Source organism: Corvus cornix, chromosome 24 (genome assembly GCF_000738735.6).
Source record: "Corvus cornix cornix isolate S_Up_H32 chromosome 24, ASM73873v5, whole genome shotgun sequence".
Lineage (NCBI taxonomy): Eukaryota > Metazoa > Chordata > Aves > Passeriformes > Corvidae > Corvus > Corvus cornix.
Genome location: NC_046353.1, coordinates 6,260,879 through 6,288,298, shown reverse-complemented (window position 1 = coordinate 6,288,298; position 27,420 = coordinate 6,260,879). Strand labels below are relative to the sequence as shown.

General features: G+C 52.8%; 1 protein-coding gene across 1 annotated transcript in view; it reads left to right on the top strand.

Annotated features, from left to right (window-relative positions):
* Nucleotides 1–27,094, top strand: part of ARHGAP32 (Rho GTPase activating protein 32) — a 176,336-nt gene extending 149,242 nt beyond the window's left edge. The window contains 12 exon segments of the mRNA XM_039565052.1: nt 4,172–4,274; nt 7,091–7,235; nt 7,864–7,946; nt 10,155–10,262; nt 11,513–11,658; nt 14,526–14,727; nt 15,507–15,652; nt 16,570–16,644; nt 17,204–18,055; nt 18,691–19,565; nt 20,647–20,832; nt 20,835–27,094. Of these exon segments, the coding sequence (XP_039420986.1) occupies nt 4,172–4,274; nt 7,091–7,235; nt 7,864–7,946; nt 10,155–10,262; nt 11,513–11,658; nt 14,526–14,727; nt 15,507–15,652; nt 16,570–16,644; nt 17,204–18,055; nt 18,691–19,565; nt 20,647–20,832; nt 20,835–22,877 (4,964 nt within the window). The 3' untranslated portion in view covers nt 22,878–27,094.
* Nucleotides 27,095–27,420: the final 326 nt, after the last annotated feature.

The following is a 27,420-nucleotide window of genomic DNA, read 5'->3' as shown; positions in this document are numbered from 1 at the left end:
AGAATTAAGCAGTTAACGAGCCCTTGGAGATGCAATAAACCTTTCAAACCAGCTGAGAGATGCTCAGGAAGGAGTTGAATGAATTCCTTTGGCTGCTGTGATGATGAAATGTGCTGGGGTCCCCTTTGGTGAGGCATCCACATTTCCAGCCCTTTGCACTTTATCTCCTGGAACCACCTGGTACTGGAGATAGCGGAGGGAAGGAGGAGAGGTGATTGTTTCTGGAATGGGAGGAGTGTCCACTGCAGAGCTGGCTGTTCCCAGGCAGCACCTGGCAGGGTTTGAGCTGCTTGCAGCTGAAGCAGTGACTTCCTGCAGGGAGGGTTTCTGGACTCACTAGCTGAAGACCCCACAGCTCAAAAAAGGACTAAAATCCAGCTTAGGATCAGTGATTTTTGTTACTTGCCTGGGAATGTGGCACTGGAAAGGGCTGTGTGCTCGGCTGGAGAACCCAGCCCCAGTTCTGGGCTCAGAGATTCTCTGACCCAGCTCCCTGGATGGGGCTGCAGGAGCGCACTGAGTGTCATCCTGTGCTCGTTCCCTCCCTCACTCCCTCCTCCTGCCTTTCCCAAAGCTCCTGGGCATTGCCAGGAGCCACATGCTGGCCCAGGTGGGCCTTTATGGCTCTTCATGCAAACCACGTGTGCCATCGAGTCTGGTGTAATTGCAGGAACCCACGGTAATTAACTGCCATTAGCAGAACTTTAGTGTTGCTGCTGTTACATCCTGCGAGAGGAAATCTGTGTTTGTTCCCTGCTGGGATGAGGCTGAGGTACCTGTGATGCCTTGAGGCCACCTAAAAACAGAGACTCGACAGGAGTAAGGGAGCAAAGCAGGTTTTTTATTTGAAAGGCCTTCAAAGATACCCCTGGGGAGCCAGAGGCCACTGCCCACATGGACCCCAGGTCACGAGTTCTTCACACTTTTATAAGTTTGGTTCATTTGCATATCAGGGTTAATTCTCCAATTAAAGCTTCAGTTAATGATGTCGTTTCCCCAAGCTTGCCCCCCCCCCCCCCCCCCCCCCCCCCCCGCCTTTAGAGGATTTGGTTTACACATTTTGGGCCTCCTGGGTGTCCCTGGAGAGCAGGCCCAGAGAGGCTTTGTTATGTCTGCCTGGCACGAGAGAGCAGAAGTGAACAGGCTCCAAGAAACTCCAGAGTTACACACTGGGCAGTGCAGGATTTGAAAAGTAAGAAAATTAAAACCTAAGGCATCACCTGTCTGGTTCAAACCTGGGTTGTGGTTTGGGATCTAGAAGCCAAAATCAGTTCCTGAACCGAGAAGTTCACCTGCAGGGGAGGGATTTCTGCAGCAGATGGACACAGGTACCCGACAGAGTCACAGTGTGGTGTCAGGAGCTGCTCTAGGTGATGGTCAGGGCACACTTGACATTTGCAAAATTAAGTCTTGGGTTGTCGTCCTGTCATCCTGCCTTTTCCTTCTGAGGGAACAGTCACTGTTCCCTCCATGTGTGGATGTACATCCCTAAAATGGGTATTCAGCCAAAGGCTGGGGATTCAAAGGGCAGAGGGAGGTTAAACACACACCCGATGGCCAGGTGTCATCTTCGTTCAGAAACTGAAAAATGAAGTCACCACTGCAGCAAAGGGCCCTCAGGTACAATTTTAACCCTCCTTGAATTTCGGTTCCTTCTCCAACCGTGCAGAATTCCCCCAAAATATCCTTGGTGCTGGTATGGTATATTTAGCTTAAAAAACAGATCATCCTGGTAACCAGATGAGGAAATGCCTGGAACAAGCCTGGGGGGATCTTTTCAGGGTGTATTAATTATTCTCACTGTACCCAGGCTCTTCCATGACAAAAGAGAACTTGAGGCAGAGCGTTGGTGCTGCAGCCCTCGGCTCCCCTGCCCTGCTCCCCACTGTCACTCCAGGTTTCCTGGTGGGAATGGGGCAGACAGGGAGGGTGCTGTTTATTTATCTGCCTCTTGATGTGTTTGCTTCTTGATTTATTTGCATCTTGATTTATTTATTTCAGTGGGCTCTACTGATTCCAGGGGCCCCCTCCTGTGGCTGCAGGATGGACCATTTAGGTCTTTGGGATTTGCAGCATTAGCAGATGTTGCCACAACACTTTAAAACTTGGTAAAACTCCTTTGCCTGATCCTCTGGGACTCCTGCATGCAGGAAATGCTGCTGCTGGGGGCTTAGCCCTGTGCAGGTCACTGGTGACATCTGTGACCATTGTAGGGGTGGTGGTGGGGCAGGTGCACATGGACATCCACAGGGTCTGGTTCGGGTGTGTCTGGCAGCCTGGGGTGCTCTTCTCCCACAGGGGACAAACACCACCAGCTGTGTCAGCACACAGAGCCTTGTCCTCGTCCTTTGCTGCACGGGATGGAGCTGTTGCACCTCTGCTGCCCTGCACAGTTCACATCTGGGCCCCACTCATCTCCCAGTGCTGTAGTGCAGTACAGTGCACACTTCAGCCCTTTCTGGCCACTGCTTGAGTAGGATAGAACTCCTTCCCTGTCCACTTCCAGCCTTAAAAACTTTCTTTTTCAAGAGGTGTTGAATCTTTTTGCATAAAGGCTTAAGTGTTGTCCTCCAGAAATGTTTTTGAGACACTATGAGAATTCTGGGCCTCGTGTTCTACCTGCTCTGCTCAAATCTGTCCTTGTGGGTGACTGATGGATGTGTCCGCAGCGTGCTCTGGGTGTGTGTTCAGTGAGAACCTGTTGCCTATCCCAGCTCAGAGTGTCTGGTTGGTTCCTGAAGCCATCAGCTGTGGTCCTCCTTGGAGCTCACCAATGCTGAGGTAGCAGGAGGCTTCACCTCCACCGGTTTTCGTTCCCCAGAAAAGCAGCACTGGGTTTCCAAGGCTCTTTGCTTAATGTACAACAGCTCTGCTTGTCTCAAAGCCTGCCCCTGACTGGAAAATGGTGAGAGCTGCTGTACATCCCTGGGAATGTAACTCTGGAGCCTGGCTGGCTCGGTTCTGGCTGTCTCTTGGTGCCTTGGGGCATTCCAGGTGCAGGGTTTAATCTGCTCCAGCTGAGCCTGCGATTGACACGCTGCAGGATTTACAGCTTTCACCCTGTCCTGTGCTCCAGTGCAGAGCAGACGTGCCTTTATCCTGGGATACACCTGCTGATTTCCAGGGAGCCGTCTGAAAGGAGCCTTTCCTCCAGCTGCGAGGGTTTGCTGCAGGCTGGGAAAGCAGCCTTGTGGAGGCTGGGGGGAGCATGGAGCACCCAAGTGCAGCAGCCCTTGGGAGCAGTGCCTGCCAGATGGCGTTTGCTGCGTGGGGTAAGGGGATTTGCCACATGAGCTGCTCGGAATCTGTGTCACATGGCACATTGGCCAGACCTGGCATCTACAGAACAAACTGAGATCAGCAGAGGAGCTGCTGCAAAAGGGCGGCTGGCAGAGGGATCCACAGGGATCCACAGGGACCCCAGCTTTTTCTGTGAAGATTTGCTGATGCTCACAGGAGCTCTCTCTGTGTTGGGGGCAGTTTTATGGCCTTTTGTAAATCCAGGGATTCGCTCCTCTTCGAGCTTCCAGGGGTGGACGCGCGGCCCCGGCACTGGATGTGCGTGAGCCTGGGAAGCCAGCTGGAAGGAATGGGGTGGTGAAGCGGCTGCAATATTAACTTGACACCTGATTATATCCCCTGGGCTGATTTTTCCATTCTGTCATGCCCCGCTCTGTCTGCACTTTCTGTGAGCGTGGGATGCTGTGGAGCTCTCCACATCCAGCTGAAATTATTGGGGATGAAATTATCGGTTATAAAAGCTCTCCTGGCCATGCTGCCAAAAGTAGCATCTCCCTGATGTTTGTATTTCCTTAAACCAAGCAGGATAGGTTAATCCTATCTAGATTTGAAAGATAGCATTTATTCCATTTTAAGGCTCTTCTGGGATGGGATTTCACACCACAGTTCCTGTGCAAGTTGTCATGGGACCTGTACTGTCTCTGTTTGGCCAGAATTGGCCTTTTTTGACCTGATCCATATCCTGGCATTCTCTTGTTAAAGCTGGAGCACTTCTGACCAGTTTCCACACCAACTCCTGAAGTTAAATTTCCTACAGGCTTTCTCCCCTAAGGAGGAACTGAAGCCATGGCCCAGCTGGGAGTAGTTTATGGCACCTGCCAAGAGCACAGCCTGAACTAGGACTTCACTAACCCCAGCTGTTGTTGTTCAGTGCCCCAGGTCCTCAAGAGCTGCACTGAGTTCATCGAGAAGCACGGCATTGTGGATGGGATATACCGGCTGTCCGGGATCGCCTCCAACATCCAGAAACTCCGGTAAGGGCCTGCCTTGGAGCCCCTGGCACGGGCAGGGGCACAGCCTGGGCTTCCACAGGCAGAGTCATCCTGCAGGAAGCTTTCCTTTGGGGTAAAGGATCAGGCTCATGGTGTCACTGTGCTGTCATGTTTCATTTCTGTTCCTCCTCGCTCCGGGAGCCCTTAGGAGCAGTTGATGTTTCTCCCTGCTGCCTTGGGCTCCTGGCTTTTACCCGCAGTTAATTGGTGATGTGCAAAGGATACGTGCCTGAGTCTGGGGGGTGGCACTGCTGTGCTGCACGGGGAAGGGCCAGGAGTGTGTCCTGGTTGTGTTCCCATCACAGCAAACCCTTTATTGTTTTGTGAAGCTGTTTTCCTCCTGCCGTTTGGTGTGGGATGTTCTGTTGTGGAGCACTGAGGGTGCCGAGTGGACGTGACTCATTCCAGCACTGGTCCTGGGCCCGCGGCCTGCAGAGGCAGCACGGGGGGATTTTCCGTAGGCAGAGGATTTTTTTGGTCCCAGCTGTCCCCCAGTTCAGTGGGCAGGTTTGAGCTGGGACAGTGACTGTTCAAACCCTTGGATGGATGGATTTGTTCTGCTTCAGATTAATCCTGTTTCTCATCCGAGCAAGTCCCATTTTAAAAATCTGGTCCCAAGGCTTTGATATCCAGAATCCAAAGGCTCCAACTGGAGCTGTGACTGAATAAAACATTTGCTGTTGCTTCAGTTACATCCCTTTATTCCCCATTTTGACTTGTGCTGGACCATCCTTCTAATCTCTGCCCTAGTCCATTTTTTCCCTTTAGTGTTGCCAGGACCATTTTCTCCTTCACTGTGTATCAAAGGTGCTTTAGAAATGGTTTTCTAAAATTGTAATTGCATCATTCCCTGTTCCAGTGCAGAGAATGCAGTAACAGCCTGTTTTCCAGGTTTCTGAGATGTTCCAAGGACAAAAGGAAGGGAGTACATGGCATAACTTATTGACGCTGTCCCTGTTCATGTAAATCACTACAGATTTTGAGTGTTTGATGAACGTAAGACACGTCTTGCTGCAGTTCCCAGCTGTATAAACAGGGCATTTCAAAGCTAGGGCTGCAGTATCCTTACAAGTGAGTCACTGTGCTTAGGTTTCCCACAGAAGAACTGGATCTCCTGGATTTAAAGGGCTTTTTGGTTGGAGAGAAGGTTAGAGAATTTATTCCACGTGGGGGATTTCTGTGGGACAGAGGTTGGCTCTTCAGTAGGGCAGTAGCTGCCTTTATTTGGCAGGTGGGCCAGCAGAGCCATTGTTGGTTTGGGGTGTGGATCCCTGTATCCTGGTATCCTGGCTCTTTGTGAGAGCTGTGGAGTTGTGTTCTTTGCCTAAGGAAATCTTCCTTTGGGTCAGAAGGAATACCATGTAGCACTGGGAACAGCCAGTGCAGAGGGATGGAGGGTTGAGTGTAGTGGGGCATCCCTCTCTTCCCTCCACATTCACTTCTGCAGGGGAACAGCTCACTCTGACCCAGTGTGAGCTTTATTCCCAGGAAAAGCCAGCGGAGTGGGGCAGGATATGGGCAGGGAGGTGGAGCCAGGGCTGAGTGTGTTTTGTGTGGGGTGGGCTCGTGCCTTCCTGAGCTTCTCTGTGGAGCCAAGTGCAGGAACTGAGTTTCTGTCCCAGATGTGAGCGAGGGGGGAGTCAGAAGGTGCCTGTGGCAGTGGTGTGTGCTTGACACTGAGGGCTTGGAAAACTGAATCCTTCCGTTCCTCCTGTGCTGTCCTTGGGGTGAGGAAGGGATGGCCTGTTCACCCTGAGGAGGTGGGGACCTGTCCTGCCCCTGGTGTGGGGTGTGAAAGGCTTCCCACGAGCAGTGTCTGTGTCCAGGGATGGATGGAGCTCGGCCTGGTCCCGGGAGGGCCCAGTTACAAACACGCCTGGTGCCCTGGGCACGTCCTGCTCCCTGGGCAGAGTGAGCTCAGGGGTTGTGTGACCCTCTGGGCACAACCTGCCAGCTTTGGGTGGGGGACAGGACAGGGACAGGGACGTGGCCACCACAGCCAGCCCCAGCTGTGGTTGCAGTGCTGACAGGATGAGTCCCCATGGCTGTGAGCAGCCTGAAGACCCTGGCAGGGACCCCGAGGTTCTCCAGCTCCCAGGGCCTGGCTCACCACGCTCATCCCCCTGGAGTGTCCTGCTAATTGGAAACAGCACTTCCCAGCACATACTCCCAGCAGTGAGCCAGCTCAGCCTTCTGAGCTCAGCTTTTATTTCATAAACATTGGTGATTTGGGGTTTTTTCTCTCTCTGAAAACCAAGGGAGTGCTATGGGATTTTCTTCATGTGGTTCCTGGCTGTCTTCTCCCTGTAGCAGAGGCAGGCTCAGCTCACCAGCTCATCCCCCAGGAATTCCTGCACTCCCTGGTTTCCATATGCTGCCGATGGCAGTGCTGCTGGCATGGCTTTGTCATTGCCATTTCCAGGCCTTTGAAATGCAGAGGGACAGCAGCTTTCATCATTCCTATGGGCAATCCCAGGCACAGCCCTTGGGAGTTAAACTTGTTCTTGTGGTCTTGGAAGATGTTCTCTGGAGACTTTGTGAAAAGCCCTGATGCAGCAAAAAGGATTGCAGCCAGTTGGTCGTAAAACTAGCTGAAAATGCCTTATTAGAAAAAAGAAAAGTCTCTTTTTTGGAAAAAATCCCCACTGGCTGCCCCACAGCCGTGGGTCATGTGGCTTTGGTGACTAAGTGTTTATTTTTTCCTGTAAATCAGGAAAGCCTTGCTGTAATTTGCGCTGGGTTTGATGTCATTCCTCCTCCTCAAACCCCTTTACCCATTTCTCTGTTCTCATTGCCAGCCACGAGTTCGACTCCGAGCAGATTCCTGACCTGACCAAGGACATTTACATCCAGGACATCCACTGTGTGGGCTCCCTGTGCAAGCTGTACTTCCGTGAGCTCCCCAACCCCCTGCTCACCTACCAACTCTATGAGAAGTTCTCCGTAAGTATGAGGCAAATGTGGGGCACTTCCCCTTTCAGTGGGGCTTCAGCTGGTAGAGCAGAGAAAACCTGGAAGCTGGACCTGCCTTCCACTCTCTTCCCTCTCTGCTCTGTGTCAGTTGGGGTTTGGAGCCATCAGAAGGGTGTATCACCAGAATTCCCAGCCTGACACTGTGCTGCCCACACTCCCGATTCCATCCTGCCATTCCGGAAGGGGCTGGCAGTGGCCCGGGGTCTGAGGGGCCTTTTCTGTGTCCCCTTTAGGTTACTCACAGGTGCCTTTGTCCCCTGTGCCACACTGTGTTGGTTCCACTTGAGGGGCCCCAGCAGAAGGTACCTGGCACACTTCCCACGCTTTGCAGGAGTTCCCATCTTGTTTGCCATTTCCCAGGAATGGGATGAGAAGCAAGTGATTCTCTGAGCTGAATGCCTTCTGCAGGAATTCTCTGTGCCATTAACATGTCCCAGGTCATGAGTTACTTGGCCTTCCTTACGTGATCCATGTGCTGCTCTGTCCCCAAGACAGACCCCTCGCCCAAGGGGGAGAAGAGCAACAAAATCCACCTCACTGCCAAGATTGGTGTGTTAGGGGTTTATTTGCAGCTCAATCCTTTCCTGCCTCATTCCAGGATGCTGTTTCTGCTGCTACAGATGAGGAAAGGCTGGTTAAGATCCATGATGTGATCCAGCAGCTGCCACCTCCCCACTACAGGTGAGTGCAGCCTTTGGGGTGTTGTGGGCATTTTGTGAGAGGAATTCTGTAATTCCAGTTTCCCTCTCCAGACAGCCACACTGTGCCTCTGCATACTGAAATGGTTATGGCTATAGAAGTTTGATTTATATTTTATTTAGCTCCTTCCCAAACACTGTACACTAAACATGGTCTTAGTTGACTTCCTTGGAAACTCCGTGTGGGAGGGAAAGAGGAGCTCGTTATGTCAGACTAAGGAAACAGTTTCATTGTGGGGGGGCACAATACAGTGCTAAGAGCACTTTAAAAAAAGTGAAATATAGCCAAAAAATTGCTCAGGCCTTCAGTCAAACTTGGTCAACTGTATTTTGTCTCCAGATTGCCCCTCCCTGCAACAATAGTAATGAGCAAATAAAACAATGCTCTGTGAGAATAACTGATATAATTAGTTATATTAGTGTTATATATTAGAGAGCATAATATGGTGTTTAAAAATCACCAGTTAAAATACTGTATTCAAGTTAATTAGTGGTAGTAAGAACTCATGCTGTATGGTAATGAGTCTTGACTAAGAACAACAACATTTTAACGGTCTTTAGTAACAAAAATCATGGCAGAGTATGGTGAAAAGGCATCAGACGAATTGGTATTGGTGATAGGCGTTAATAACTACACAGAATACATGTTAATGAGACTTTAATATTAATAACTAGTGATGCATGGTAAGTAGCATTCACTAATTGTGAATTGCACTTGGTAGAAACAGCTAATGACAGTGTATGGTGGAAGTTATTTACAGATTGGTGACTATTTTAATTGGCTGGGCCAGTTGCCCTGGTGTGTCCCTGTGGTTTAGGTGCCTGTTTGGGGTGAATGCAGGCGGTATTTGGCTGTTGTTACCTAAATTACAATACTTCATCACAATCATCAATTGATTATTGTAACGTATGTTAATCTGCAGGATGAGTTAGAATTCTGGTCCAAGTGGTCTGGTGTAACACATGAGGACAGCTATCCATAACTATTTATAGTCATTTCTGCTAATAAATGCTTAAATTTCAATTACTGTGATCTGTGGTGATTAGCTGGACAACTGCAATGCTGCAGTGAGTGGTATAAATAACTAATTGTAAAAGTTAACTGGGATTTAACTGATGTGTTATAAACTACAGCTGTGCTACTTGCTCTTTCTGTAAGGTTGGCTAGTTGGTGCAACAGCTGCTGCTTGTAGTAACTAATTGCAACACTGATGTTAATTGAGGGGGGTGTGGCCCTTGGAAAAATAGACTGATCTCCTTCTTTTCCATTCACCTCTTCCCTGAAATGATTTTTGCTTTATGGGGCTGGTTAAACTGGGCACTGGTACCAGCAGCTCATCAGTCTCTGAGAGGGGGCACAACACCTGGCTGTAGAATCTGTAGGTTACAGGGGGCTGCTCTCCTTTCCTGGGGTTTACTTGGAAAAAGGAAAAAACACTTTATTTTTCTTCCACTCAGTGATGAGAAGTTGCAGGCAGGAGGTGTCTGCTTGGTTTCCAGCCATAGCTGTTTTCTTCACTTCCAGTCTTGTCTATTTGTGGAATTTTGAGCCCCAAAACACCCTCCCTGCTCCATCTCACTTCCCCCCCAAAAAAGGACAGGCCGTGAGACAGACACAAGCCAGGGGCACCAGGAGGGTAGAGCAGCATTTTCACTGCCACCTCCTGCTCCCTCCTCCCCAGCCTGTATTAAACACAAGAGTGCTTAATATATAAAACCCACCATTTTTTAATTTGAACAGAAGCCTCCAAAGTTTAACCTTCTATCTGTCTTACCCACCCACAGGAAACCTGCAGCCAGGAATTTCCAAAGTAGGGCTCAGACACAGCTGGCTGGTTTTCAGTGTCCTGGGGTGTCTGAATCAATACTCCCCCCCTTCCCAGGATTAGCATTCCACATCCTTCCCTGCACATCCCTGAGCAGCCCCTCAGGGCTGCCACACACCTGCAGAGGGGTTTTTTCTGGAACTGTCCTTTCCTTGAGCCTGGACAAGTCAGAAGAGACTCCCCTCACCCCAGCATGTGTCATTATTGCCGAAGCCACGTCCACCGTGGGGCTGAGGGGAAGGAGTTCAACATTCCTTTCTGGGAGCTGTCAAACCAAAAGGAAATAATGAGCTGGGTTTGTGCTGTGGATCACGGCCTGGCTTTGCTCAGTGGTGCTGAACGTTTGCCTCTCTCCTGTTTTCCAGGACACTGGAGTTCCTAATGAGACACTTGGCTCGTCTGGCTGATTATTGCTCCATCACAAATATGCACACCAAGAACTTGGCCATCGTCTGGGCTCCAAACCTCCTCAGGTACTGTGGGATTTTCCCATTTCAATAGAAGATAAATGTTCACATTTATAAACAACAGATACTCCAGAAAATCCCAGCTTTCAGCAGCTGGGAAGAGCTCTTCCTTTCTTCACCCAGTGTGCTCTTCTCCTCCTGTAAAATATGGGAAATTATTCTAAGCAGGATTTAAGATCAACTGGCAAGTTCCTGACCTAGTGATGTAAACCAGCCCCTTTATTATCCTGTCTCACACAACACAGTTCCACTGCCTGCAGTTCTGTCAGTAGTGACAAAGAAGAGTTCCCTCAACCCTCTTTTAGAGGATAATTTCTCCTCTCCTGGTTAGATGAGACTGGTGTGTCTTTGATCATCCAGAAAAATTTCTACAGTGGCATCACTGATTTCCCACTGCATAAGTCTCTAGAGTCTAATTTGACAGCTTTTGGCTGCAAGAATTGAAACTTACAGAAGTGATCTTGGATAAATCTGTCCCCTAAAATCGGTTTTGAATCTGCATGATAGGGCACTTTAATGGTGTAACTTAAAAATTTTTGCTTTAAAAGCAAAAGAAGAGTATCACCCTGCCCTCTATTGTACTGACTCCTGAACTGCTGTTGTTAGCGACCTGAGAAATCCGAGTGTGCAGTTCATAGTGGAATCCCAGAAGGGTTTTGGGTTGGGAGGGACCTTAAAGCCCCTGCCATGGGCAGGGACGCCTTCACCTATCCCAGATTGCTCCAAGCCCTGTCCTGCCCTTGGACACTCCCAGTTTATGCAGGTGGGCTCTTCTTTCTGGCAATTCTTCCACAAGCAGTGGAGTGATCTTGTGTTTGAGATTGCTTTGGTGGGTCCTAGGGCACTCACTCAGCAGGATCAGTTGGAGACACTCCCTGCTCAAGGGAAAATCCCCTTAGAGGCCACAGCAGGTTCGTACAACAGCACTGCCTTAAACTGTTCCAGCCGTGGAAATGAGTTAACAAAGAGCTCTTCACTGTGGGTGTTCAGTGTATTTACCTCAATTCAGACCTGTCCCACACTCCCTTTTCCTCCCAGCCCAGTGTTCCTCTTGCCCTGTGAGTAAGACTGGCACCTGGATTTGCAGTTTGGCCATAAATCCCCACAGTCAGTGATCATTTGTGAGCGTTGCTGAGATTGAACCCCAGAACTGTCCTGAAGCCTTTTCTGCCTGAGCCCCAGGCCCTGCAGCCCCACAGGTGCCCCGGCCTCAGGCAGCAGGAGCCTCTCCCCTCACGCAGTGTCCCTTTGTGCAGGTCCAAGCAGATCGAGTCCGCCTGCTTCAGTGGCACGGCCGCCTTCATGGAGGTGCGGATCCAGTCGGTGGTGGTGGAGTTCATCCTGAACCACGTGGATGTGCTCTTCAGCTCCAAGCTCAGCTCTGTCATCCGGGATGGGGCAGGTGCGTGCTCTCTGCTGCTTCACTTGGGCAGGAATGGCAGCACTTTGTGGGTCTCTGAGCCTCCTCTGGGACGCTGAAATGTTTTTATTTTAACCTAGAGGACACGTTTCTGGGTTGGGATGTCAGAACCCAGACATGGCTTGGTTTTAGAAATTGCTGTCTGTACCTTTCTTAGAAGCCACAGGAGTGCAGAGATGAATGTTTGGCTTCTACTTCTATGTCCTGCCACCGTGAAATTGCAAGGAATCACTTAAATCTTTGTCCCCCCTGCTCCCTCTCCTTTTTAAAACCATCTTACTGATGCTTCTGCTTCAGTATTACATACCAATGTCTGTCTGCCCTCATCCATACCTTAGAGCACAAAGAGGAATGAACTGGTGTAATGCAGTCTCTCTGCATTCAGTAATGTTGAGGCTAAGGAACTTAAATCTTTCTCTTAAAAGGCTATTTTGACATCTCCTGTACCGGTTATTCCTTCTGCAGAGCCTGTGTGGGCTCATGAGCAGGGCTGAGCAGCCACACGGCTCAGGCTGGTGTTGCTTTAGGATGAGGAATGAACCTGGAGCACCTGGAACGTCATCCAGCCTTGCAACCTACAAATTCCCTGGAGTAACTGAGACCATGTACCTGTTCCATCGAGAAGGAGCAGAGTTGCACCGGGAGAATGTGTCAGTGTGGCTGCTACAAGCTGTTCCTGCTCCTAAGCAGCATTAAGGCTGCACCATCTGCCTTGATAACCTGCCCTTGCCTGGAACATGCACAGACACTGCAATTGCCCACACCTGGGGACTGCACAGAGCTGGGTTTCCACTGTATTTGCTGCTCCCTTCTTTTAAACAAACCCTACCTCTGCTTAGGCTGGCAGAGTTGATCCAAGTCCAGCTTTTTCTCCTGCCATAAGGCAGTTCTAAGTCCATGTGTTGCGTTCCACTGTGGCGAAACTGCGAGGAGTTGTTTTAAAAATGGATGGTCGGGAAGGAAATTAAGCCAAACAAGGCAAACGTTGTATCTGAGAACCATTTATTGGTAACAAAAAAGAGAAGGAAAAGGAGTTGCCCGAACGAAAGAGGGCTGGAAGAGACAGAAAAGAAGAAAGGAGAATGGAAAAGGACTGGGGGAGAGGAGAGAGAGGGGACTGAGAGAAAAAGAGGGCGTTACCCCCAGCGGGTCAGGGCAGTGCTGTGGGTGCCCTGGTGGGGGCCGTGCTCGCTGCCTGCCTGGGGCTGCTCCCGAGGGGCGACGGCCCCGGACACGCGGCGAGTGGGCGCTCGGACGGAGCACCGGGAGCCTGGACAGGGTCACGGCAGGATCGGCGCGGCAGGGAAGGATGCAGGCAGCCTGGGCAAGGACATGGGGTGAAGTGGCACAGGAAGGCAGGACAGGTGCGAGGGTGAGCCAGCGAGGGCAGCAGAGCCAGAAGGCAGGCTGGGGCCAGGGCAAAGGAGCAAGTGAGCCAGCTGGCAAACACCAGCAAACAGCAGCGAGCCTCACGAGCAGCAGTGCGGTTGGTTTTTCTACCCCCTGGCCCCTCCCAAAGTCCGCCTGCTGACAGGGAACCACTGGTCTGGTCCAACCTTCCTGTGCCATCCATGGGTGGAGACCTTTCTCGACCTGACTGGAGAAGCTCCTCCACAGTGTCCTACTGCCTGCCCCATGGGAGGTGTTGCCAGGCAGAGTCCCCCCAGAGCCCAGGCTGCTTCTGGTTGCCTCCTGCACATGGCACATGTGCACCCCTCCTCCACATGCCTCTGACAGCCATAGCAAAACTGAATTGGCTCCTCGCACCATGGAAGCCAGAGGTTAGCTTGGCTGAGCAGTGCCAGCCCCAGCAGGCTGACTCTGCCAGGGGAAGGAAGATAAGCATGCCCCGAATCCCAGCCAGATGATTATCCAGGCTTAGAATGGCCTGTGTAAATTCAGCTAATTGTTTAATGACTTGGTCATTTGCATTCAGTGGCTTTGACACAGACCTGGCAGGGAGAAGGGTCAGGCTGTTGGGCAGCATATTGACCAAGTGCAGGAATTCTGCATCCCAGAATGGCTTCCTGGGAGCCTCTGGGTGTGAGCACAGCTCCTGCACCCACCTGTGAGAGGGGTGCTGCCAGACCTGTTTTGACCTGAACTTCACCCAGGACAGCATTTACAGCTCCCACACCCCCCAGACTGTGCATCCTTCCCACAGAGCTGTGCTGCTCCAGGGCCAGCCGTGGGACTGGACCAACCAGGATGTTCTGCACTGGCACATCTCCCCCACAGCCCCGAACTCACCTGGGAATAACCCTAGAAACACCTGTACAAGAGGCAGTGGCAGACACAGGAGAGCTGCTCCTACAACAGGCTCCCTGTAATCTCCTCTCCACTGAAGCTGTCAGCAGCAGGAGGCAGCAGCAGCTACTTTGAAATTTTACACATTTGTCTCCAAAACCAGGCACAAGCTGTAAAAGGCCACGGGCAGGGCACACAGCAGATTCTGTTTGCTGTGCCCAGGTGCACTTTGGTTTTTAGCAGCTTCAGTCACACATGGCATTTCCTGCTGCAGCGAGAAGTGGAATCTGGGAATGGCCCAGGTTTTATACAAAGGAAAACATAATTTTCTTTATGCTCTTGAATAGAGATGAAGGGAAGTATGTCACAAAGGTTTCCATCCTACCTGCTTCCCTCTGCTTTTTTTTTTTAATACATTAAGCCATTATTCTTTTAGTCATCAACGTATCTGTGACATTGTGACCACATTTTGTCCACGTCTTGGTGGTTGGGATAACAAAGGTTCAGAAAAACACAGCACCTCCCTAGACACACAGAGCTGAGCTTTGATCTCTGCACTGCTGTTTGCTGACTCTCCCTGTTGCCTGTGGTTTTCCTTGCAGGGCACAGCTCTTTGTCCCGGCCCAAGTCTCTGCTGGTGTCCTCCCCCTCCACGAAGCTGCTCACGCTGGAGGAGGCTCAGGCACGGACGCAGGCCCAGATCAACTCTCCCATCGTGGCAGACAGCAAGTACATCGAAGTGGGAGAAGGCCCAGCAGCTTTGCAGGGGAAGTTCCACACAGTCATAGACTTCCCATCTGAAAGGTAGAGACAGGTTTCCTTTCCAGCATGTGTCATACCTGTGTTATTTTGAATATGGCAAGAATTTGCTTATATTGACTTGAGACTTGTTAAATATGTAAAGCATTGGAGCCAGTTTTCCACCTGCTTTGGACTCTGGGAGGATTTAGCTCACATCAGTGGTGTGGTGGACTTGGTTTAGCCAAATAATTTGTGCTCTACTCCCTTGTTTTCAGCAGGGGTATCATTAAATGTATAAATCCCTGTTGTCTGTGATGCAGAGATGCCTGGACCAGTCACACACAGAAATGTAAACAGGGTGAACACCTGCAGATGCTGGGGTTTTCCAGATCTCAGGACTAAGTGCCTGTCACAGATCCAGGTTCGCTTGAAGTGGAGCAGTTGGACAGGCTTGAGGACACTAGAAATTAAATATGGCAGTGGAGGAGACAAAGGTGGTTTTACAGCAGGAGTGAGAGATGCTTTCGAACACCTTTATGGCTGTCCAGCTTCCCAGAGAGCTGGGGCTTCTTCCATAAAATCCATCCCTTGGCTGCTGGACTGGATAAGGAGGAGCCTTTCCTCACCTGCACTGCAGCTGCTTTGCAGAGGCTGGGGGAATTCACCTAGCAAGACTTTAGGGCTGTGCCGGAAGAATGAAAACATCCTCGGCTATGGAAAAGAGGGAGTTTCCAAGCAGAAACCAGGAGTTTCTGAGCAGAAAGCAGAGAGTGCTGATGACAAGCAGCCAGGATTGAGCTGCAGCTCCCCCTCCATCCATGTGTTCCATTTTCTCTCCCCAGGAAAAGGCCTCCCAGTAAGATGAAGAAGTCTCCAGTGGGGAGCTGGCGTTCCTTCTTCAACCTGGGAAAATCCTCCTCCGTGTCCAAGCGCAAACTACAGCGCAACCCCAGCGAGCCCTCGGAAATGAAAGCCATAGCCCTGGCAGGTGAGGCCCCCTTCCAAAACCCGGGCATTTCAGCAGTGCAGAGGGATGTTTGCAGCGGGCTTTTATCTCCTTCTAGCGTCCAAGCCATGCACGACACCTCCAGCAGCTGCTCTTTCCCGATGGATCTCGGGCAGCTCTGGTGCCTGCCAGGGCTTGCACCTCCGTGCTTTGCTTGGAGCAGCTTTGGAAAGACAAGATGTGGGTGCTGCTGTAATAAATCACAGGATAATTCCTTCTGACACTCTCATTATGAAATGAGAATGCAGTTCTGGTTCCCCTTGCTGCTGTCAGAAGATGAAACAAGGGAAAGGCACCTTCCCACAAACATTCCCTCCGAAAGCTGGACCAGAGTACCCAGAGAAGGCAGCCAACAAGCCTTTGTAGCCACAGCCAGGATATGTACGTGGAATTCTCAGCCTTTTCCATATATAATTTTCTGTCTCTTTCCAAACTAAAAAATACCAACGTGTTTTTGCAGTAGAACACACCACAAATCCCAAAATGTGGGCCTGTGAGAACTTTTATCCCCTCATCTCCCAGGTCCCTCTTTAAATTCTTACCCTCACAGTCCTCGCACACTCTATGATGCCCTTTGGGACTGTCTCCTCAGAGACTGAAATTGTAGTTGTTTAGTGCCCATAAACCAGGGTGTGTAAATGTTCCTTCCTTCCCCCTTTTTGCGGGGTTTTGCTTGTGGGGATTTGTTTCCCAACCTGTCACCTGCAGCAGTCACCATTTGGGTCAGTTATGGTTTCCAGGTAAAATGAGAATCAGAAACCCACCCTCAAAACAAAATTACTCTCAAGACAGTGATGTTGGTGCTAGAAACGCATTTATGTTTTTCTTGCCACCGTTACCCAGCTAAATGTAAACCCCTTTCCTAACTGATCCTTTCCCTGTGTGGTTCCTTCCCTCAGGAGGACGAGGAGACAGCGGGACGCTCCGCTCGGCCAAGAGCGAGGAGTCCCTCACCTCCCTGCATGCTGTGGATGGTAAGGCAGAATCCTACCTGCACTTCCAGGAAATGGGCATTAAGGGAGGCACTTGGTCATCTCTGGCTGCAGATATTAAACAGGGCAGGTTTTCCACCCTTTCAGGGAAGCTGAACTTGCTAACTGATGAAGCAGCTTTCTGCTCCTAGCACAGATGGGTCTCACAGAAATGCTCCTCATGGCTTCTCCTGCTTTGAAGATTAAAAAAAGCAAACCTCTTGCTCTGGTGTAGCTGGCACTGCTTATGTTCATTCCTTGGCACCTCCCCTCGCTATTTAAAGGTTGATAGGACAGCACTGTGAAGGAAAGTCATCTCTGAGAAAGGGCTTCAGCACATTTAAACTGTCTTTGCCTGTGCACACAGCTTAGTTTCAGATTAAGTCACGCAAAAGAGTTTAAGCAAATGTAATACGCAGTTACTGCCAACGATGTTACTTTGTGTGCAGAGATCACCAGGGAACCTCTTGCTGCCTTAGGACTGTTCTGACCCCTGCCCACAGGGCCTGGCCTCCTGGACAGGAGGTGCTGTCACTAACCCATGTGTGTCTCCTCGTTCCAGGTGAATCCAAACTGTTCCGGCCCCGAAGGCCCAGGTCCAGCAGTGATGCCCTGTCTGCCTCCTTCAACGGGGAGCTCCTGGGGAACATGAACCGCTGCAACTCCTATGACAACCTCCCCCACGACGACAGCGACGGGGACGAGGGGCTCATCCACGTCCCTGCCCTCATCTCTCCCCGCTCCTCGGAGGACGTGGACCTGAGCCCGCCGGACATTGGTGTCGCCAGCCTGGACTTTGACCCCATGTCCTTCCAGTGTAGCCCCCCCCAGGCAGAGTCCGAGTGCCTGGACAGCAGCACCTCCCTGCTGGAGTCTGTCGACATCAATAAGGAGAAGCCAAGCCTGCTCAAGAAGGATTTAGAATCAGGCAGCCAGTCCCAGACCCCGGGCAGTGCCACGAGCTCTGAGCCAGTGTCCCCTTTCCAGGAGAAGATGAGTCCCTTCTTTACGCTGGACCTGAGCCCCACGGAAGAGCAGGCCTGCAAACCCCTCAGCTTCTCACCCAAGACAGCCCGAAAGCCCATCAAATCTCCACCACTGACCACAGAACCCACCTCCTTTGTGCTGCCCAGCCGTGTGCCCGAGGCCCTGGGAGGAGTGCCCACCACATCCAGGAACTCCTCTGCTTCCAGCTGGAGCAAAGGGATTGGCATCACTGAGATCACAAACAGGTCCCCAACCCAGATGTCCTTGCCCCTGAAAAACAGTGAAACAGGAGCAGGGGAAGGAGCCCACCAAGAGCTGCAGCATCCCCAGCTAGTGGCTGCTTGCAAAGCAGAGTTGCCAGAAGAAGGGGAGAGAGCCATGCCAAGCAGTCAGAATAAGACTGTACCCGGTGGACACACACAGCCAGGTACAGTGCATTTTCCTCCATTCTTTCTTTAAGTTCCAAAGGGGAGCTGCTCTCAGAACCGTCCTCCTCTGCGTGCCTTTAGGAGAGGGGATTGCCCATCAGTTCTGGTCACGAGTGTCTTGCAGGGCTGTGCAGATCAGTAAGGTCTTAACCTCTGCCTTCTCCCTACATCACACAAATCTCAGATAATTTCCATAATGCTTTATAGTCCGCTTTTTTTTTTCCCATCCTGTCATGCGTGAAAATCTCTAGCATGTCCTTCTCAATCATTTCAGCCAGTAGACCATCTAAGACTTTCCTTTTTTAAATTAAAAATCTGCCAACACTCGAAGAAGGGACCTTTCCGCCTAAAACCTTATGATCAAAATTGTGTAAGGGTATCTCATTCTCTGCTACCTCCTTCCTACCTCTCTAGAAATGCAAGAGGATTTAGACAATCTCTTGGGTTTTTTCCTCTTTGTGATGAACTGCTGTGCTGTCGAGCAGCGTTTGCCTGTGAGACACAAGTGTTTCACATCAGAAGGAACTTCCACTGTGAAAGTGTGGAGAGCATCTATTTTTTTATAATAGTCTTAAGGTCACTCTCCTTATTGGGTAACATAAAATCACTCTCTCTCTCAATTTTCCCCCATTAGGAGCAGTTGCCCTCGACTCCCCCCAGGATCCTGTTCCCGTCAGTTCTGTGTCTCTTATCCCTCCTCCTCCTCCGAAAAACGCAGCGCGCATGCTGGCCCTAGCGTTAGCCGAGTCCGCACAGCAAGCATCCGCCCAGTCCCACAAAAGGCCAGGAGATGCTCATGCTGAAAGCACAAATTATGGAGAGGCTGAAGCTGGCACAGCTCTAGAAAAGCTCCATCTTTCTGCGGGTGCTCCTGACAAGCTCCACCTGTTCACTGCTCTGCCCGAGAACTGCCTGCACTTCCAGCCCGGGGCACCTTTAGAGCAGGACTGCCAAGGCACGGCCGGGGAGCAGAACCACCCTCCCGGCGCACCTGGAGGCCAGGAGCCCCCGCCTCTCCACGCGGGCGTGCCCGGGGACACGCCTGGCAGCAGGGATGCAGAGCAGGAGCAGTGCAGCTTCCACCCCGGCAGAGCGGGGGACAAGGAGCCTTTCCCGGCCCACGGCGGGGACTGGGAGCCCGCGGCCCCGCACGGCCCGGGGGCACTGCCCGAGCGGGAGCCGCCTGCCGCGGAGCTGGCTGTGGAGCAGCCCCACCTGCGCATGGGCCTGCTTGGGGACAAGCTGCACGCTCCCTGCACGGCCGAGGACAAGCTGCAGTCTCCATCCGTGGCTCCTGCCGGTGACAAGGGCGCCCCGGCCGTGGTGCCGTACCTGAGCACCCTCCCCAGCACGGCCGCTGAGCCCCACGCCCCGCCCGGGGCTGCTCCCCCGGCGGATGTCACCGTCCCGCCCGCGCCGCGTGCGGCCACGGCCCCGGCACAGAGACAGGAGCACCAGGCAGCCGTGGGACAGGTGCCAGCGGCCAAAGCACCCAGCGGCTCCGGGCAGGTACGTGCTGCTCCCTGCACAGCTCCTCTGGAGTGCTGAGCACTGGGAAAGTCGGTCCAAATCCAAATGGCAACGGGGGGATTCGCAGGACAGCAGGAGTGATGTGGGTATAACACAGCCTTGCGGGAAATCCTGTGCTGCTTTCTCAAGGGAACATCCCAGTATACCCACTCTCCTTGGTTTTAAGGAAAAAAGTATCTGCAGAGGCAGTTGACAGAGGGAATGATGGTTCAGAGTGCTCAGAAACAAGAATTCTTGGATCCTCTGACAGGGTCCTCTTCCAGCATCCTGATTAGGGTCTTGTCCAGTCAGTGACAGGATGAGAAGAACAGTCTTAACCTGCGCTGAGGGGGGTTTGGGTTGGACAATAGGAAAAATTTCTTCACAGAAAGGGTGGTTAGGTGCTGGAAGGGGCTGCCCAGGGAACTGGTGGAGTCCCCGTCCCTGGAAGTGTCCAAGGAACAACTGGACATGGCATTCAGTGCTCTGGGCTGGTGACAAGGTGGGGATCAGTCTCAGGTTGGACTCGACGGTCTCAGAGGTCTTTTCCAACCTAAATGATTCTGTGATTGGGTTAAACAAAGCAGGTCAGATTCCTTGTGCAGGATTGAAACATGGAAGTGTTCTGTCAGAAATCCAAACCCCCCAGCCCATGCCTGGCTGCAGCCCATCCTAAGCCCTGCAGCCACATTTAAGGCAGGAATTTCTGCTCTATTGCACTCCTTGATGTGCTCACCAGGGCCCTGAGCAGGTTAAATCCAGGAATGTTTTCATTAACATCATACATTTAAAAGCAGACCACCTAACAAAACACTGAGGGCACTGTGTGAAGAGACAGCCACCTCCTCCCCTTCCTCTGGTTTGGCATTTGCAGAACACAGCAGTTGTGATGGATCCCCAAATCTGCCAGTGGCACCATGCTGAGAGAGGGAACTTACACATCTGTCCTTGCCCAGCAAACAAACCAGGCACAGACAGGCTGTAATGGAGCTGACCCACATGAGTGTCTGGGATGTTCTAACTACACAAGAGCAGGGGAAAAGCCGCTTGTCCCTAACTTTGGCTGCTTTCTTCCCTGCAGGTGTGGAGCACTGCTGCACCTGAGAAGCCTCCAGAGCCCGTGCCTGGCTTTGTCTCCGAGAGCAGTTCCAGCACCCGTGGCTCCTCTTCTGTGCCCGCAGGCCACCAGAGCCAGTTGGAAAAGCCTCGGGAGAGCACGAGGGCTCCCCCGCTGCACCTGCGCTCTGAGTCCGTCCTGCGCCCTCCTCCTACAGCTTCACCCCGCCTGTGCCGCCCGTGAGGACGCTGGAGAGCAAGATCGCCGCAGCCATGCACTCCAACAACACAGACACCATCAACAACTCCAACTACCACTCCTTCCTGGCCTCCTCCATGCTGGCATCCTCCGTGGAGGAGGCGCTGCTGCCACCGCCGCCGCCACCCAAGCACGCGTCCCTGCAGCCGGTGTACGTGCCGCACCCCAAGCCGGAGAGCCTCCCTGAGCCTATGGGGCCCGACGGCTACTTGCACGCCAAGCACCAGTACCGGCCTGAGAGCATCCCTGCCCACAGCTACCACGGCAAGGCCGAGCAGCACCAGCCCTACCCGCCCCGCCCGGAGCCGCCCGTTGCTGCGGGCGCGCGCTACAGCTCCTACGGCACGCAGGGCAAGGGCTCTGCCGCGGGCCTGCACCCCAAGCCCCGCGGCCGCACCGACTTCGTGTCGTCCGTGAGCCCCACGGGGCTGCGGGGTGCCGGCTACGCCGAGGAGGCCCCCCCGTACCCCACCATCCGCAGGGTGCAGTCGCTGCACGTGCCCAGCCCGGCCGCCGCCGCCGCCATCCGCTCTGTGCCCATCTCCCGCACGGAGGTGCCTCCAGACGACGAGCCCGTGTACTGCCCGCGGCCCCTCTACCAGTACAAGCCATATCAGCCCCACTCCGACTACCACGTCACGCAGCTCCAGCCTTACTTCGAGAACGGGCGGGTCCATTATCGCTACAGTCCCTACTCCAGCTCCTCCAGCTCCCCCTACTACACCGCGGCCGACGGGAGCTTCTACGACCTGGATCCCTACAGCACCGTGCGGGTGCGGCCCTTCCACGGCCTGCCCGGCCGCGAGTTCGGCCCCTACGCGTCCCGGCTGCAGGGCAAGGGGCTGTACCGCTACCCCAGCCTGGCTGCCTACCCCCGGGCAGGGCTCATCAACCACCTGGGCAAGGAGCACAGCTTCGTGAGCAGGGATGTGCCCCCCGCCCCGGACATCAAGCACATGTACATGTCCTGGGACCTGGAGGACATGGAGAAGTACCGCATGCAGTCCATCCGCCGCGAGAGCCGCACGCGCCAGAAGGTCAAAGGGCCCCTCATGTCCCAGTACGACAACGTGGCCCCGCTGCTGCCGGACGAGCTGGGGGGCCTGGACTCCGTCCACCTGCGCAGCAAATCGGATCCCGGCAAGAGCGGGCTGCTCACGGTGGCCGAAGGGAAGGAGGGCAGGTACCCGGCCAAGGTGGCCACGCCCGAGGGGGATGAGCGTTACTACGGGCAGCACGCAGAGCCCGAGCTGGACAGAGCCCACTACCACGGCGGGGGCTATGGGAACGGGCAGCCCGAGAAGCCATCCCTGCCCCAGAAGCAGAGCAGCATCCGGAACAGGAAGATGCACGAGCCGGGCGGCAGCAGCAGCGAGCACAGGACTCATTTGCAGCAGGAAGCGAGCCATAGGCAGCCTTCCGAACCCAAAAACGGGCCCCCCTACTCCGAGTACAGGCCTAAGGGTGGCCCAGAGCCGTCCGAGCCCATGGGCTACCAGCACTCGGGCAGCAAGTACATCCCGGCCAGCCAGGAGACCCTGAGGCTGAACCACAAGGAGGGGAGGCTGGCAGAGGACAGGCCAGACCTGGAGAGGCCCCGAGGCAGAGCATCCATGGAGAAGCACTCCAGAGACTGCTACAAGGAGGAGGAACACGCTGCCCCTTCCGTGGCGCCGCCGCCCAAGCCTGAGCGGAGCCACAGCCTCCGGATGCAGCACCCCGAGCCCATGGAGAGGGACTCTGCCCTGCTGTACCCCTACCAAACCCTGGGCAAGCGCCAAAGCACGATGACTGTGGTGTCCCAGTACGATAATCTGGAGGATTACCATACCCTGCCTCAGCACCAAAGAGGGGGCTATGCTGGAGCAGGGGGCTTCGTGCCCCCCGGCTTCCCCCACGTGCACAGCAGAACTTACGCCACGGCGCTGGGGCAGGGAGCCTTCCTGCCCACAGAGCTGTGTCTGCAGAGGCCCGAGACAGAGGTGCACGTCGAGTGAGCTGGGGAGGACGAGGGATAGAGTCTAAGCAGCCTCTGCTGGACAGTGGACTGTTTTATTTTTTCAGTGATGGAAAAAAACCCCCCGACCTGCCCCGGTGAGCAAAGCAAACCCCCCTCAGCCCCCCCGGCCCCCACTCACTGTTTTTACGTAGTAGAGCTATAGATTTTCATGTAGTTTTGAGCCACCTGGGAGGACAGGGCAGGCTGTTGGCACACAGGTGTTGCCAGAGGCCGGGCAGGGCTGACACAGAAGCTGTTGGGGCAGGGAGGGAAGGAGTTTTCCCTTCCCAGACGTGACACTGGCTGCTCCTCCCCACGCCCATGGTCCCATGCACGATGGGCTGTGCACGATGGACTCTGCCTGCAGCTCTCTCCTGCTGCAAACTGCCTGTCCCAGGCTGGCTCCCGGGAAAGGGGCTCCCTGCCACGCTGTGGAGGAACCACTGCTCCTTGGAGTTACACAGCAAGAGTGGGGCTGGGGGAAAGGCTCCCCAGGGATCCTCTCCTGGGTTCATGCTGAGGCCCTGCCTCTCCCGTGGGCATGGTGCACCCACTGCAGCTGCTCCGAGGTGGGTGGGGGCCTGTTTTGACTTCAAACCTGTGGAATAGGCTCCGAAGCCAGCTCACAACACGTCTCACTTGTTACATTTCTTGCTTAACAAGCTGCTTCTGCCTACAAGGAGTCCAGTTCCTTCACGTTTCTCTATTGTGAGCAGAGGCCAGCTGTGGGAGCCACGTAGGGCAGGTTTGCATTTCTCACACCAAAAGAAATAAAACACAAAACTACACCAAACCCTACCCCCAGAACAGCACACCCATTCCATGCCAGTTCTTCCTCTTTGCTGCAAGGCTCTCCGTGGCCTAGATGAGCTCATTCCATCCTGTGGCTGGCCAGACTGTGTCATCTCACTGCAAACAATACTAGAACAAGAGATTTTTAAAAAGTCTATAGCATTATGTAAATCAGAGCCCACCTTGCCAGCTGTGTGTGACAAGTTGTCTGCATGAGCAGCTGCCCTGGGCCAGGTCCTGCAGCAATTCCATCAGGGAATGCTCCTGCTGAGCTTAAGCTGGAGTTCTCCAGGCTCTCTGCAGCCTCTGCATTCCATGTTGGGCAGAGATCCCTGTGGAGTTGTGGCACACAGGGAGCAGTGCTGTGCCCAGGTGCAGCTCCCCCAGTACTCAGTAGGGACAGAAGGCCAGTGCACTCTAAAATACACCAAATACGGTGTCCAAGCTGTTGAAAAGCTCTGATATTGTAAAAACAGCCTGGCAGCTCCTCATGCTGCCTCTCAGATTCCCCAGGACTCACACCCCCTGTACAAATAAAGCACATCCATCCCATTAGGCAGGGCTTGCAAGCAATACTTGAGATTTAGAAGTTTTTAAATGTTTGCTGATAAATTCCAGGGCCATTCCTGTTCTGTGTGGTTGAAGAACTTCTCTACCTGTTTCAAATCTCTAATGTTTTATGAAAAAACCTGGAAGTCCTGCACTTAGCACACAGCTGCTTAGGTGGGGTTTTTTTGAACAAAAAAGTTTCATGGCTATTTTGGGACTTTTAAATCCTAAGGAAAACCTGCTTCTAGTTGCTGACTAGTCTGTAGCTGTTTGCTTCTTTTAACCTTGGAGCCTTGTCTGGGGCTGTTTCAGTAACTACCTTCTGGTTCTGTTTTATTGTGCAATGCTGGTGTTTTAAGCATTTTGTTTAGAAGAGTTCTCACATGTTACAGAACGAAATCTGGCAGTAGGAAAGAAGGAAGAAAAAAAAAAAAGAGAAAAAAGCAGCACTGTGATCCAGGTTACCACAATCTCCTCATGAGGAATTCCCAGGTAGAGGGGTTGGGGTTTTTGGTGAGGGAATGCTTTTTGTAATGTTTTCTTTTAAGGAAAACAGACAGAACTACACACAGAGGGGCCACTGGGTGAGCCAGGCTGTCTCCACTGGCAGTAGCTCCCAGGAAAGGCTGAGCTGCCCCGGTTCCTTGGGAGCCAGGCTGGATTATCTGTGCTCTCAGCAGAGCTGTGTTGTACCAGGACCAGCCTCAGCCCCTGGATACCTGCCAGGTCTCCAGTTGAAGCAGGGACAAGTGTTTGGTTCAGGCTATTTGGGATTCAGGCTATTTGGGATTCAGGTAATGAGAGCTGCAGGTCCCACCTCTCTCTCTGTGAAAGCCTTAACTCCCCCCGTGCCCCGCAGCCTCTCCCTCCCTCCGCCTGGGCCTTACATCAGCTAGGACTATCCTGCCACTACAAGGGGCTGCTCCCAGCTCCCACTATTTGTAAACGCCTCTGGATTTTCCTGCTCGAAGCCACTGTCTCCCTGTAGAGCCCGAGTGCCATCCCTGGGCAGCCCCTGCTCCTCAGTGCCGTGCTGCTCCCGCCCGAGCCGGGCTCTCCCTGCATTGTGTGAAGTGCCGGGTGCGAAGCACCCGCTCATCCCATCGGAAACAAACCTTTCCCAAAGGGCTCCTGGAAGTGCTCACTTGTACCCTAACCCAGAGGGCTGCTGCAAACAGCCTTTTGGGAACGAGAGGAAGAAGACAGACAGCAGTGACTCCCCGCCATCTCCCCCTAGGCACGCAGCCCCAGCCAGGTTTGCTCCAAGGGTGGAAGCTCTCCAAGAACCCAAACTCGTGTCCAGCACTACTGAGCCACAGTACAGAATTCAGAAAGGTGAAGGCACCAGCTTTTCCCAGATAACATAGACCAACACCTTTTGTTGTTGCTTCTGCCCACGGCTTCAGCATCCCGCACGATCCCGCCCTGCCAAGCCATACAGTGAACTATGCAGTCCTGCTCCTGCTCTGGGCTCAGTCTGCTGGTCCTACAGAGAGTTCTACGTCCTCATTAATCCCAAAATTCATAGGTGAGGTTGGAAAGGGTGCATCAGAGCAAGGCGGGGAGGTGACACCAGGAGTCTGGGGTGGGTGAGGTGGAGGAAGGTGACAGCCCAGTCCTGTGTCCCAGCAGAGGAGTGGAGAGCAGGGGGACGGCAGCACAGCAGATAATTCTCTAATCCAAGTGCAGTTGTGCTCGGGCTCAGTAATTCCTTGCCTAACCACGTCCCCACGAGGTGACAGCAGCTCTGTTCCTCAGCAGTTCCCTCACACGGGCGCTGTCTGCATCTTCAGCTGCCACTCCCTCCGTTTCCAGACGAGGGTCTCCCAGTGCACGCAGGAATGGGGGTCCAGGAGTGTGCTCCAGCTCTGGATTTTCACCTCTGCTTTGGAGTAGGACGTGAACCCCAGGAGACCTTCCTTGGGAAGGGGAGTGCAGTCAGTGGGTGAATAATGAGGACTTGGCCCCTATGAAGTCTTATGTAAAGCATTAATTTCTGACTTTTGCAGAGTCTTATCAGGTGATATCTATATGCATCTCTGAGAACACCCCCACAACTTTGTGCCTCTGTCTTTGCAGTGATCCCCCTGCCCTGCTCATCACTGGGGGGATTAGTAAGGATTGCACAGTGGTAGTAAGTTGCTACACAAAACCAAAACCGACTTGAAAACGTCCTGTTCCTCTTCGAGCCCAGAAGGGACAGAACCTCAAGTGTGCTCTGCCATCCCCCAGGCTGGTGACAGGGCATTGACTCGAGTGATGTGTTAAATGTCAGGAAATCTGGGTGAGAAGTTGTTTTCCTTCCTTTCGTTGCGGCGGCTTAGGCATGTTCCTGTTTTCCCAGCGCCCCGGGTCCCGGTGTGAAAGGCATGGTGTGGTGTGAGCAAACAGCACCATTCCTCCTGTGTGCAGAGTCCTGCCTCGTCCAGCTGGGGGGAGGGAGGTGGGGAGAAAAGGGTTGTTGTTTTGCCGTTCATTTTCCTGCTGTAGAAGACTTGATTTTTCTTTCCCTGAGCCGCATGAAAGAAACATCCCAGAGAGTCTTGGGTTACCTTTGGAGTTCCCTTCACTTTAATTTATAGAGTGTCTTTTTTTGTGAACTGGTGTAAAATGTATATGCCGACAAGCTCATGTATTTTTATGTAAATATTTTTTGTGGTTTCCCCACTTGCCCTTCTCTGTAAATATTTAGAATTCTCATATTCTTCTCACCTTGTATGATGCAGATGTGGTTTTGTTTCTGTTTTTTATTTGTACTGTAATGCAACAATCCAGACTGAGGTGTCTTGTGGTATTAAACAAAAGCAACAGTCCCACTGAGCTCACACTCAGATGTGCAACTTGACAGCATTAATCAAGCCAGGTTAAAAACTACTCTGCTGTGCCTGTGTGTATTTTTTCCTCTGCCTTGTTAATTAACAGTGTAGTTAAAAAAACAAAACAGGGAGAGCCAGCCTGGGGCCGTGCTTTGGAGGGAGGGATGCTGGCAGGGAGCTAAGGATGAAGGAGGTGACTTTGAGTTCTGTGCCAAGGCTTGGGCTTATCTGTGCCACTCCACTTGTGCCCATTGCTGCTTCCTAACAATAAATAAACCTGCCTGGGCTGTGTGAGTGTCCCTTTCCTCTCACCCAGCAGGACAGCATGAGCAGAAACAGCCTGGCCCTGGCACAGAAAGCACAGGGCAGATGAAGTCAGGACAA